Below are 14,106 nucleotides of genomic sequence, written 5' to 3' on the forward strand. Positions count from 1 at the left end.
AGGGTTCCCTACTTCTACCAGCCTTGCCCTTCACTCTAAGAGGAATGTGTTTACCCTGAACCCTGGGTTAACATACTTTTGAAAGCCTCCCACTTACCAGATCTCCCTTTGCCTTCCCACAGACTCCCCCAATTAACTTTTGAAAGTTCCTGCCTTGCCCCAATTTAGAATTTTAACTTTTGGGACAGACCTATCATTCTCCATAGATATCTTAAAACCAATGGAATTATGGTCACTGGTCCCAAAGTGATTTGTCACTAATGATTCTGTCACCTGCCCTTCCTTATTTCCCAAGAGGAAGTCAAGTGAAGTTTTTAAAGCCAAGTTTTTAAGAATAATAAGAATAGGGATTGAATTTAAAGACCTCTTGGAAAGTTGAAACTTTAAAATAGGATTGCAGCATTCTCCTTTTGTCTGTCGTACTAATGTTAGATCAAGCTATCTCCTATTTACTGTGTTTGAGCTTTAAGTGGGATGCATTGCTGTTGGTAGGGTCAACATCAACTGAAACTGATTAAGCTGATCAGAAAGGACAGAATTAGAAAGAATAGTCAGAATGTTGCCAACATGTTGTTGATAATGACAGTGAATCTTTTGGAAAGGAAAAGGGTCTGGATTGCAGCACCTTCATAGAAAGAAGCAATATCCTAACAGTGAATGCAATTCAAAAATACTTCATTGACTGTAAAGTATATTGGAGTGTCCTGAGGTCAGGAAAGGTGCACTATATAAAATTCCTTTTCCTCAATGGTGCTAACTTTATTGCTATACTCTGTGGACATCTTTGCAGCAACAGCAGTGGTCTCATAGAGGTTATAGACATAGTGAATGAACTTGGTAACTTTTTAAAAAATCAGATTACAGGATATTGGTGTCACTGGTAGTCTATCCCTAGTTGCTCTTGTGAAAGTGTAATCACCTACCTGTTTGAAGTACTGCAGTACTTGAGGTGTAGGTACACCCACTGTGCTGTTAGGGAGGAGGTTCCAGGATTTTGACCCAGTGACAGTGAAGGAACTGTGATATATTTCCAAGTTGGTAAGGTGAATGACTTATCAAGAAATTTCTAGTTTGGGATGTTCCCTGGCATCTGCTGCCATTGTCTTTCTAGGTGGTGGTGTTTGGAAGGTGCTGCCAAGGGAACCTTGATGAGTTCCTGCAGTTCATCATGGCCCTGCCATTGTTCATCAGTGGTGGAGGGTATGAATGTCAGTGGAAGGGGTAGCAATCAAGCGGGGCTGCCTTGCCCCAGATGGTGTTGAGCTCTTGAGTGTTGTTGGAGCTGCACTCATGTGGGCAAGTGGGAGTATTCCATTCCACTCCCGACTTGTGCCTTGTGGATAGTGAACAAGTTTTGGGGAGTTAGGAAGTGACTTACTCGCTGTAACATTTTCAGTCTCTGATCTGATCTTATAACCACAGTATTTCTATGGCTAGTTCAGTTTCTGGTCAGTGATAACCCCCAGGAGGTTGGTAGTTGATTGGAACCTTTATAGATCAAATAGTTCGGATGGGGCACTTTTTGTACAGTGTGTGTAAGCGGGTTTCCTGACACAGTATGTGGATAAGCCGACAAGAGGTGGGGCCACATTGGACCTGGTACTGGGTAATGAACCGGGCCAAGTGTTAGATTTGTTTGTGGGAGAGCACTTTGGAGATAGTGACCACAATTCATTATTGCAATGGAGAGGGATAGGGTCACACAGCAGGGCAAGGTTTATAATTGGAGCAGGGGTAATTATGATGTGATTAGACAAGAATTAGAGAGCATAAGATGGGAACAGAAACTGTCAGGAATGGACACAAACAAAAAGTGGAGCTTGTTCAGAGTCCTGGTGAATCGTATAACTAGGACTGTAGATAGGGCTTTAAACTAATTGGGGGGGGGAGGGTGCAGGGGTGGGAGAAATTGCAATATCTAAAGTAAAAGAGAGGGTCCAGGTGTGGGAAAATGTTGAGGATGTCCCAATAATAAAGGGAGTAGGGGGCATGAGAAAGATTGGTAGCGTTCCTGCAAATAGGGTCCAGATAAAGGCTGGGATGAAGACACTTTATCTGAATGCATGAAGCATTCGGAATAAAGTGGATGAGCTGGTGGCGCAGATCAGCACAAATGGATATGATCTGGTGGCCATTACAGAGACGTGGCTGCAAGGTGACAGGGACTGGGAGCTGAATGTCCAGGGATATCAAGTGTTTAGAAAGGATAGGCGGGAGGAAAAAGGGAGGGGGGGTAGCTCTACTGAATAAGGGTAATATCAGGGCGGTAGTAAGGGAAGATATAGGCTCTAAAGAGCAAAACGTGGAATCATTGTGGGTGGAGATAAGGAACAGTAAGGGGAGGAAGATGCAGGTGGGTGTGGTCTATAGGCCCCCAAGTAATAACTTGGAGGTGGGGCGGGCTATAAACAAGCAAATAAATGATGCGTGCAGAAACAGAACGGCGATAATTATGGGGGATTTCAATCTGCATATTGATTGGTTGACTCAAGTCGGACGCGGTGGGCTTGAGGAAGAGTTCTTGGAATGCTGTCGGGATAGTTTCCTTGAACAGTGTGTGACGGAACCTACGAGGGAGCGAGTTATCTTAGATCTGGTACTGTGTAACAAGGCAGGAAGAATTAGGGATCTTGTGGTGAAGGATCCTCTTGGGATGAGTGATCATTGTATGGTTGAGTTTTTGATGCAGGTGGAGGATGAGAAAGTAGGGTCCCGGACACGCGTCCTCTGTTTGAACAGAGGGGAGTACGATAGGATGAGAGAGGAATTGGCGAATGTAGATTGGGGGCACAGATTGGTCGGTAGGACGGCTGAGGCGGAGGATCTTTAAGGAGGTCTTTTTCGGAGCTCAGCTGAAATATATTCCGATGGTAAAGAAGGAATGTAGGAGAAGGGATAACCAGCCGTGGTTATCGAAGGAAATAAAGGAGAGTATTAAATTAAAAGCTGATGCGTTCCGAGTGGCTAAAAGTAGTGGGCGATTAGAAGATTGGGAAAGGTTTAAAAATCAACAGAGTGACGAAGAAGTTGATGAAGGAAGGATAGACTATGAAGCTAAACTAGCGCTAAATATAAAAAAGGATAGTAAGAGTTTTTACAAATATATAAAGAAGAGGAGACTGGCTAGAGTGAATGTTGGACCCTCAGAGGATGAGAGGGGGGATTTAGTGGTGGGAGATGAGGAAATGGCTGAGGCCTTAAGTAAGTTTTTTGCCTCGGTCTTCACAGAGGAGGACAGGAATAGTTTGCCGGATATTAAAGATAGAAGGATGGTAGGAGTTGAGGGCCTGAATGCGATTATTGTCACTAGAGAGGCAGTGCTTGATAGACTAATGGGACTGAAGGTGGACAAGTCCCCAGGACCAGATGGAATGCATCCCAGGGTTCTGAAGGAAATGGCAGAGGTGATAGTGGATGCCCTAGTGATTATTTACTAAACTTCGCTGGATTCCAGGGAAGTGCTGGAAGATTGGAAAACGGCTAATGTTACGCCGCTGTTTAAAAAAGTCGCAGACAAAAGGCAGGGAAGAATAGGCCGGTTAGTTTAACATCTGTAGTTGGATAAATGCTTGAATCCGTCATCAAAGAAGAAATAGCGAGGCACCTAGAAAGGAACGGTTTGATAGAGCAGACGCAGCATGGATTCGTTAAGGGGAAGTCATGTTTGACGAATTTATTGGATTTCTATGAGGATGTGACTAGTGCGGTAGACAGAGGGGAACCGGTAGATGTGGCGTTTTTAAGATTTCCAAAAGGCATTTGATAAGGTGCCTCACAAAAGGTTGCTGCAAAAGGTTAGGGTGCACATAGTTGGGGGTAAGGTGTTAGCGTGGATAGAGGATTGGTTGTCTAATAGGAAGCAGAGAGTTGGTATCAATGGGTGATATTCTGGTCGGCAGTTGGTGACTAGTGGAGTGCCCCAGGGATCGGTGCTGGGGCCTCAGCTATTTACCATTTATATAGATGATCTGGAGGAGGGGGCTGAGTGTAGGGTGACAAAATTTGCTGATGACACGAAGATGAGTGGAAAAGCAAATTGTGCGGAGGGTGTGGAAAGTCTGCAGAGGGATCTGGATAGGCTGAGTGAGTGGGTGAGGACCTGGCAGATGGAGTATAATGTTAGCAAGTGTGAGGTTATCCACTTTGGCAGAAATAATAGTAGGAGGGATTATTATTTAAAGGGTGAAAAGCTGCAGCATGCTACGGTGCAGAGGGACCTGGGGGTCCTTGTGCACGAGTCGCAAAAACCCAGTCTGCAGGTGCAGCAGGTGATCAAGAAGGCGAATGGGATGCTGGCCTTTATAGCGAGGGGGATAGAATATAAAAGCAGGGAGGTCTTGCTGCAACTGTACAGGGTACTGGTGAGGCCGCAGCTGGAGTACTGTGTGCAGTTTTGGTCGCCGCATTTGCGGAAGTATATATTGGCCTTGGAGGGAGTGCAGAGGAGGTTCACTAGGCTGGTACCAGAGTTGAGGGGGTTGGACTATGAAGAGAGATTGAATAGACTGGGTCTGTACTCGTTGGAGTTTAGAAGGATGAGGGGGGATCTTATAGAGACGTATAAGATAATGAAAGGGATGGATAGGGTAGAGGTAGAGAGATTCTTCCCGCTCAGAAAGGACAGCAGGACTAGAGGGCACAGCCTCAAGATAAGGGGGGGGGCGCAGTTTAGATCGGAGTTGAGGAGAAACTTCTTCACTCAAAGGGTGGTGAATCTCTGGAATTCTCTGCCCGTTGAAGTGGTGGAGGCTACCTCGATAAATATATTTAAGACGCGGGTAGATAGGTTTTTGGTAGGCAAGGGAATTAAGGGTTATGGGGAGAAAGCGGGAAAGTGGAACTGATCCACTTCAGATCAGCCATGATCTTATTGAATGGTGGGGCAGGCTCGAAGGGCTAGATGGCCTACTCCTGCTCCTATTTCTTATGTTCTTATGTTCAAAGAACAAATACTGTGTGTCCTTGATAGGTATGTCCGTGTCAGGCAGGGAGGAAATGGCCGAGTGAGGGAACCATGGTTCACAAAGGAGGTTGAATGTCTTGTCAAGAGGAAAAAGGAATCATATGTAAGGTTGAGAAAACAAGGTTCAGTTGGGTCGCTTGAGGGTTACAAGGTAGCAAGGAATGAGTTTAAAAAAAGGGCTTAGGAGAGCTGGGAGGGGGCATGAGAAGTCCTTGGCAGGTCAGATCAAGGAAAACCCCAAAGCTTTTTACCCTTATGTGAGAAATAAAAGAATGATCAGTCCTAACCTCCCCCTGGTCAAAGATAGTAGTGGAACTTGTGCATGGAGTCAGAAGAGATAGAGGCGTTGAATGAATACTTTTCTTCAGTGCTCACCAAGGAGAGGGGCCATGTTTTTGAGGATGAGAGTGTGATACAGGCTGATAGGAGGAAGTAGATCTTCTGAGGGAAGATGCATTAGCAATTTTGAAAAACCTGAGGGTCAAGTCCCCTGGGCCAGATGGGATACATCCTAGGATACTTTTAGAGGCAAGGGATGAGATTGCAGAACCTTTAGTTTTGATCTTTGGGTCCTCACTGTCCACGGGGATTGTGCCAGAGGACTGGAGAGTGGCGAATGTTGTTCCTCTCTTCAGGAAGGGAAATAGGAATGACCCTGGTAATTATAGGCCAGTTAGTCTTACTTCGGTGGTCAGTAAGTTAATGGAAAAGGCCCTGAGGGGTAGGATTTATGACCATTTGGAAAGATGTAGCTTAATCCGGGACAGTCAGCACAGATTCGTGAGGGGTAAGTCCTACCTCACAAATTTGATTGAATTCTTTGAGGAGGTAACTAAGTGTGTAGATGAAGGTAGAGCAGTTGATGTCATACACGTGGATTTTAGTAAGGTGTTTGATAAGGTTCCCCATGGTAGGCTCATGAAGAAAGTAAGGAGGTGTGGGATAGAAGGAAATTTGGCTGATTGGATAAGTAACTGGCTGTCTCATAGAAGACAGAGGGTGGTGATGGATGGAAAATTTTCAGACTGGAGGCCAGTTACCAGCGGTGTACCACAGGGGTCAGTGCTGGGTCCTCTGCTATTTGTGATTTTTATCAATGACTTGGAAGAGGGGGCTGAAGGGTGGGTTAGTAAATTTGCTGATGACACCAAGATTGGTGGAGTAGTGGATGAGGTGGAGGGCTCTTGTAGGCTGCAAAGAGACATTGATAGGATGCAGAGCTGGGCCAAAAAGTGGCAGATGGAATTTAACCCTGATAAGTGCGAGGTGAACCATTTTGGTAGGACAAACTTGAATATGGATTACAGAGTCAACGACAGGGTTCTGAGGAATGTGGAGGAACAGAAAGATCTTGGGGTTCATATCCACAGATCTCTGAAGGTTGCCACTCAAGTGGATAGAGCCGTGGAGAAGGCTTATAGTGTGTTAGCGTTTATTAACAGGGGGTTTGAGTTTAAGAGCCGTGGGGTTATGCTGCAACTATACAGGAACTTGGTGAGACTACATTTGGAATATTGTGTTCAGTTCTGGTCACCTCACTATAAGGAGGATGTGGAAGCATTGGAGAGAATGCAGAGATTTACCAGGATGCTGCCTGGTTTGGAGGGTTGGTCTTATGAGGAAAGGTTGAGGGATCTGGGGCTTTTCTCTTTAGGGCGGAGGAGGATGAGAGGTGACTTAATAGAGGTTTATAAGATGATGAGGAGGATAAATAGAGTGGACGTGTAGAGACTATTTCCTCAGGTGGAGGTAGCTGTTACTAGGGGGCATAACTATAAGGTTCGTGGTTGGAGATATAGGAGGGATGTCTGAGGTAGATTCTTTACTCAGAGAGTGGTTGGGGTGTGGAATGCACTGCCTGCTGTGATAGTGGAGTCAGACACTTTAGGAACTTTCAAGCGGTTATTGGATAGGCACATGGAGCACACCAGAATGATAGGGTTTGGACATAGCTCGGCACAACATTGAGGGCCGAAGGGTCTGTACTGTGCTGTAATGTTCTATGTTCTATGATAGTTAGCCAATGTTTGTGTAGCCCTCAAGATGTTGGCAATGTGGTGATGGTGTGCTACTTAGTGGCACTGCCACCATAGAGATTGTGGTACCCTCATGATAGTGATTAAGTTTCATATAGAGAATGGCGCCCTTGTGAAAGAGAATCACTTTCTTAAAAATACACAGTAATGTCCTCCAGGACAAAGTTGTGATTACAGAGGCTGAGCAAGGTGGCGTTCCCAGAGTGTGATTTATACATTTAGTGATAGTGATGCTTTGGAGAAGAGCAGTTACCTGACCAATCAAGATAACATGATTCTGGATGGTAACAGGAACATTTGGGAAGGTAATGATCACATTCTCTGGCGTTTCTCGATGTGATACATTTGCTGGAACGTTGCTGCTGAAGGCAATGTATTCCGACTCTTTTGTTGAATATGGGGATCAGGCATTAAAATTTCAAATCCGTGGAAAAAGCATCTGAATGCAGACTGAGGCCCTCATCTGTTGGTCACTTGCTGTAACTTCCATGGGAAATGAGCTGTTTCTGCCAGTTTCCATGTTAATTTGAGGTAAAGACTTCTGTTTGCTTCTTCAAGGCAAATGATGAGAGTGGATAGAGATCAGAGTGGAGAATTTAAATCTGGAGTTACTGAATCTACGATCCTGGAATCAGAGTGCACAAAAAGAGGCGATGTGGCTGTTGTGGTAGCACTCGCTTTAGAAAGAGCTCTCCAATTACTTCACTAAAAACAGGGTATTAGACTTGACAGGATTGAGGTACATAAGGAGGAGGTGTTAGCAATTCTGGAAAGTATGAAAATAGGTAAGTCCCCTGGGCTGGATGGGATTTACCCTAGGATTCTCTGGGAGGCTAGGGAGGAGATTGCAGAGCCTTTGGCTTTGATCTTTATGTTGTCATTGGCTTCAGGTATAGTGCCGGAAGACTGGAGGATAGCAAATGTTGCCCCCTTGTTCAAGAAGGGGAGTAGAGACCATCCTGGGAATTATAGACCGGTGAGCCTTACTTCTGTTGCGGGAAAAGTTTTGGAAAGGATTAAAAGATGTAGGATTTATAATCATCTCGAAAGGAATAAATTGATTAGGGATAGTCAACACAGTTTTGTGAAGGGTAGGTCGTGCCTCACAAACCTTATCGAGTTTTTTGAAAAGGTGACCAAAGAGTTGGATAAGGGTAAGGCAGTTGACGTGGTGTATATGGATTTTAGCAAAGCGTTTGATAAGGTTCCCCATGGTAGGCTATTGCAGAAAATGTAGATGCATGGGATTGAGGGTGATTTAGCAGTTTGGATCAGGAATTGGCTAGCTGATAGAAGACAGAGGGTGGTGGTTGATGGGAAATATTCAACCTGGAGTTCAGTTACAAGTGGTGTACCTCAGGGATCTGTTTTGGGGCCACTGCTGTTTGTCATTTTTATAAATGACCTAGATGAGGGTGTAGAAGGATGGATTAGTAAATTTGCTGACGACACCAAAGTCGAAGAAGTTGTAGACAGTGAGGATGGATGTTACAGTTTGCAGAGGGACATAGATAAGCTGCAGAGCTGGGCTGAGAGGTGGGAGATGGAGTTTAATACGGAAAAGTGTGAGGTGATTCACTTTGGTAAGAGTAACAGGAGTACAGAATATAGGGCTAATGGAAGGACTCTTGGTAGTGTCGAGGAGCAGAGAGATCTCGGTGTGTATGTGCACAGCTCCCTGAAAGTTGGCACCCAGGTTGATAAGGTTGTTAAGACGGCGTACGGTGTGTTAGCTTTTATTGGTAGAGGGATTGAATTTCGGAGCCGTGAGGTCATGTTACAACTGTACAAAACTCTGGTGCGGCCGCACTTGGAGTATTGCGTACAGTTCTGGTCACCACATTATAAGAAAGATGTGGAGGCATTGGAAAGGGTGCAGAGGAGGTTTACCAGGATGTTGCCTGGTATGGTGGGAAGGTCTTATGAGGAAAGGCTGAGGGACTTGAGGTTATTTTCATTGGAGAGAAGAAGGTTAAGAGGTGACCTAACTGAGGCATACAAGATGATCAGAGGATTGGATAGGGTGGACAGTGAGAGCCTTTTTCCTCGGATGGTGATGGCTAACACGAGGGGACATAGCTTTAAGTTAAGGGGTGGTAATTATAGGACGGATGTCAGAGGTAGGTTCTTTACTCAGAGGGTAGTAAGGGTGTGAAATGCCCTGCCTGCAGCAGTTGTGGACTCGCCAACTTTAAGGGCGTTCAAATGGTCAGTGGATAGGCATATGGATAACATTGGAATAGTTTAGGTTAGAGGGTCATTAGATTGGTTCCACTGGTCGGCGCAACATCGAGGGCCGAAGGGCCTGTACTGCGCTGTAATGTTCTATGTTCTATTGCTGCACCTACTCTCTGTCTCTTTATACAGAAATGTATTTTTTAAAGAAATGGGGGAATACAACAGGCTATATTCCTGCTATAGTAGCAGACTTACAAAACTGACCTAAACATTGGCTTAGTTTCGATATGTGATCTGCATATTAAACATCTTCAATGAATTTATTTCCTGTTCTTTTTCAGGTGCTTAATGATGGAACCATTTCCAACCCCTGTTTTAACAGGGGTTATACAAAAGTCATCAATGCAACTGCCTTCTTTGACACTCCATGTATATCCAGACAGAGTCGTCCTCACCAACAACTGACAATCAGTGGGACGGGTGATTCTGTCCAGTGCAGTCAGCTCATCAACAAGATCTTCGATTTCACTTCCTGCAACTGGACCAGCTGTGCATTTAATGGGGTTTACCAACCCCCGCTCCAGGGGCAATTTGGAGTAAGTATTGCACCGGTCTCAGGAAGATCCCACATTCCCAACTCTCAAACTGTGCAACAGGTTCCTGTACACTGTTCCCTCAGCACCGTGACAGGTTCCTGTACACTGTTCCCTCAGCACACTGACAGGTTCCTGTACACTGTTCCCTCAGCACCGTGACAGGTTCCTGTACACTGTTCCCTCAGCACACTGACAGGTTCCTGTACACTGTTCCCTCAGCACCGTGACAGGTTCCTCTACACTGTTCTCTCAGCACCGTGACAGGTTCCTGTACACTGTTCCCTCAGCACCGTGACAGGTTCCTGTACACTGTTCCCTCAGCACCGTGACAGGTTCCTGTACACTGTTCTCTCAGCACCGTGACAGGTTCCTGTACACTGTTCCCTCAGCACCGTGACAGGTTCCTGTACACTGTTCCCTCAGCACCGTGACAGGTTCCTGTACACTGTTCCCTCAGCACCGTGACAGGTTCCTGTACACTGTTCCCTCAGCACCGTGACAGGTTCCTGTACACTGTTCCCTCAGCACACTGACAGGTTCCTGTACATTGTTCTCTCAGCACCGTGACAGGTTCCTGTACACTGTTCCCTCAGCACACTGACAGGTTCCTGTACACTGTTCCCTCAGCATACTGACAGGTTCCTGTACACTGTTCCCTCAGCTTACTGACAGGTTCCTGTACACTGTTCCCTCAGCACCGTGACAGGTTCCTGTACACTGTTCCCTCAGCACCGTGACAGGTTCCTGTACACTGTTCCCTCAGCACACTGACAGGTTCCTGTACACTGTTCCCTCGGCACCGTGACAGGTTCCTGTACACTGTTCCCTCAGCACACTGACAGGTTCCTGTACACTGTTCCCTCAGCATACTGACAGGTTCCTGTACACTGTTCCCTCAGCACCGCGACAGGTTCCTGTACACTTTTCCCTCAGCATACTGACAGGTTCCTGTACACTGTTCCCTCAGCACCGTGACAGGTTCCTGTACACTGTTCCCTCAGCACCGTGACAGGTTCCTGTACACTGTTCCCTCAGCACCGTGACAGGTTCCTGTACACTGTTCCCTCAGCACACTGACAGGTTCCTGTACACTGTTCCCTCAGCTCCGTGACAGGTTCCTGTACACTGTTCCCTCAGCACCATGACAGGTTCCTGTACACTGTTCCCTCAGCACACTGACAGGTTCCTGTACACTGTTCCCTCAGCACCGTGACAGGTTCCTGTACACTGTTCCCTCAGCACCGTGACAGGTTCCTGTACACTGTTCCCTCAGCACCATGACAGGTTCCTGTACACTGTTCCCTCAGCACCGTGACAGGTTCCTGTACACTGTTCCCTCAGCACACTGACAGGTTCCTGTACACTGTTCCCTCAGCACCGTGACAGGTTCCTGTACACTGTTCCCTCGGCACCGTGACAGGTTCCTGTACACTGTTCCCTCAGCACACTGACAGGTTCCTGTACACTGTTCCCTCGGCACACTGACAGGTTCCTGTACACTGTTCCCTCAGCACCGTGACAGGTTCCTGTACACTGTTCCCTCGGCACCGTGACAGGTTCCTGTACACTGTTCCCTCAGCACACTGACAGGTTCCTGTACACTGTTCCCTCAGCTCCGTGACAGGTTCCTGTACACTGTTCCCTCAGCACCATGACAGGTTCCTGTACACTGTTCCCTCAGCACCGTGACAGGTTCCTGTACACTGTTCCCTCAGCACACTGACAGGTTCCTGTACACTGTTCCCTCGGCACCGTGACAGGTTCCTGTACACTGTTCCCTCGGCACCGTGACAGGTTCCTGTACACTGTTCCCTCAGCACCGTGACAGGTTCCTGTACACTGTTCCCTCAGCACCGTGACAGGTTCCTGTACACTGTTCCCTCAGCACCGTGACAGGTTCCTGTACACTGTTCCCTCAGCACACTGACAGGTTCCTGTACACTGTTCCCTCAGCACACTGACAGGTTCCTGTACACTGTTCCATTGGCACCGTGACATGTTCCTATACACTGTTCCCTCAGCACCGTGACAGGTTCCTGTACACTGTTCCCTCAGCACACTGACAGGTTCCTGTACACTGTTCCCTCAGCACACTGACAGGTTCCTGTACACTGTTCCCTCAGCACACTGACAGGTTCCTGTACACTGTTCCCTCAGCACACTGACAGGTTCCTGTACACTGTTCCCTCAGCACCGTGACAGGTTCCTGTACACTGTTCCCTCAGCACACTGACAGGTTCCTGTACACTGTTCCCTCAGCACCGTGACAGGTTCCTGTACACTGTTCCCTCAGCACCGTGACAGGTTCCTGTACACTGTTCCCTCAGCACACTGACAGGTTCCTGTGCACTGTTCCCTCAGCACCGTGACAGGTTCCTGTACACTGTTCCCTCAGCACACTGACAGGTTCCTGTACACTGTTCCCTCAGCACACTGACAGGTTCCTGTACACTGTTCCCTCAGCACCGTGACAGGTTCCTGTACACTGTTCCCTCAGCACCGTGACAGGTTACTGTACACTGTTCCCTCAGCACCATGACAGGTTCCTGTACACTGTTCCCTCAGCACACTGACAGGTTCCTGTACACTGTTCTCTCAGCACACTGACAGGTTCCTGTACACTGTTCCCTCAGCACACTGACAGGTTCCTGTACACTGTTCCCTCGGCACCGTGACAGGTTCCTGTACACTGTTCCCTCGGCACCGTGACAGGTTCCTGTACACTGTTCCCTCAGCACCGTGACAGGTTCCTGTACACTGTTCCCTCAGCACACTGACAGGTTCCTGTACACTGTTCCCTCAGCACACTGACAGGTTCCTGTACACTGTTCCCTCAGCACCGTGACAGGTTCCTGTACACTGTTCCCTCAGCACCGTGACAGGTTCCTGTACACTGTTCCCTCAGCACCGTGACAGGTTCCTGTACACTGTTCCCTCAGCACACTGACAGGTTCCTGTACACTGTTCCCTCAGCTCCGTGACAGGTTCCTGTACACTGTTCCCTCAGCACCATGACAGGTTCCTGTACACTGTTCCCTCAGCACACTGACAGGTTCCTGTACACTGTTCCCTCAGCACCGTGACAGGTTCCTGTACACTGTTCCCTCAGCACCGTGACAGGTTCCTGTACACTGTTCCCTCAGCACCATGACAGGTTCCTGTACACTGTTCCCTCAGCACCGTGACAGGTTCCTGTACACTGTTCCCTCAGCACACTGACAGGTTCCTGTACACTGTTCCCTCAGCACCGTGACAGGTTCCTGTACACTGTTCCCTCGGCACCGTGACAGGTTCCTGTACACTGTTCCCTCAGCACACTGACAGGTTCCTGTACACTGTTCCCTCGGCACACTGACAGGTTCCTGTACACTGTTCCCTCAGCACCGTGACAGGTTCCTGTACACTGTTCCCTCGGCACCGTGACAGGTTCCTGTACACTGTTCCCTCAGCACACTGACAGGTTCCTGTACACTGTTCCCTCAGCTCCGTGACAGGTTCCTGTACACTGTTCCCTCAGCACCATGACAGGTTCCTGTACACTGTTCCCTCAGCACCGTGACAGGTTCCTGTACACTGTTCCCTCAGCACACTGACAGGTTCCTGTACACTGTTCCCTCGGCACCGTGACAGGTTCCTGTACACTGTTCCCTCGGCACCGTGACAGGTTCCTGTACACTGTTCCCTCAGCACCGTGACAGGTTCCTGTACACTGTTCCCTCAGCACCGTGACAGGTTCCTGTACACTGTTCCCTCAGCACCGTGACAGGTTCCTGTACACTGTTCCCTCAGCACACTGACAGGTTCCTGTACACTGTTCCCTCAGCACACTGACAGGTTCCTGTACACTGTTCCATTGGCACCGTGACATGTTCCTATACACTGTTCCCTCAGCACCGTGACAGGTTCCTGTACACTGTTCCCTCAGCACACTGACAGGTTCCTGTACACTGTTCCCTCAGCACACTGACAGGTTCCTGTACACTGTTCCCTCAGCACACTGACAGGTTCCTGTACACTGTTCCCTCAGCACACTGACAGGTTCCTGTACACTGTTCCCTCAGCACCGTGACAGGTTCCTGTACACTGTTCCCTCAGCACACTGACAGGTTCCTGTACACTGTTCCCTCAGCACCGTGACAGGTTCCTGTACACTGTTCCCTCAGCACCGTGACAGGTTCCTGTACACTGTTCCCTCAGCACACTGACAGGTTCCTGTACACTGTTCCCTCAGCACCGTGACAGGTTCCTGTACACTGTTCCCTCAGCACACTGACAGGTTCCTGTACACTGTTCCCTCAGCACACTGACAGGTTCCTGTACACTGTTCCCTCAG

The 14,106-nt window shown here is 47.9% G+C and overlaps 1 protein-coding gene across 1 annotated transcript in view; it reads left to right on the forward strand.

The window, feature by feature from the left end:
- Positions 1-14,106, forward strand: part of entpd1 (ectonucleoside triphosphate diphosphohydrolase 1) — a 65,431-nt gene that overhangs the window by 13,146 nt on the left and 38,179 nt on the right. The window contains exon 4 of the mRNA XM_080205358.1: positions 9,519-9,773. Within this exon, the coding sequence (XP_080061484.1) occupies positions 9,519-9,773 (255 nt within the window). The remainder of the gene's footprint in view (positions 1-9,518; positions 9,774-14,106) is intronic.

This window comes from Carcharhinus amblyrhynchos, chromosome 17, assembly GCF_965287045.1.
Source record: "Carcharhinus amblyrhynchos chromosome 17, sCarAmb.v2.hapA, whole genome shotgun sequence".
Classification (NCBI taxonomy): domain Eukaryota; kingdom Metazoa; phylum Chordata; class Chondrichthyes; order Carcharhiniformes; family Carcharhinidae; genus Carcharhinus; species Carcharhinus amblyrhynchos.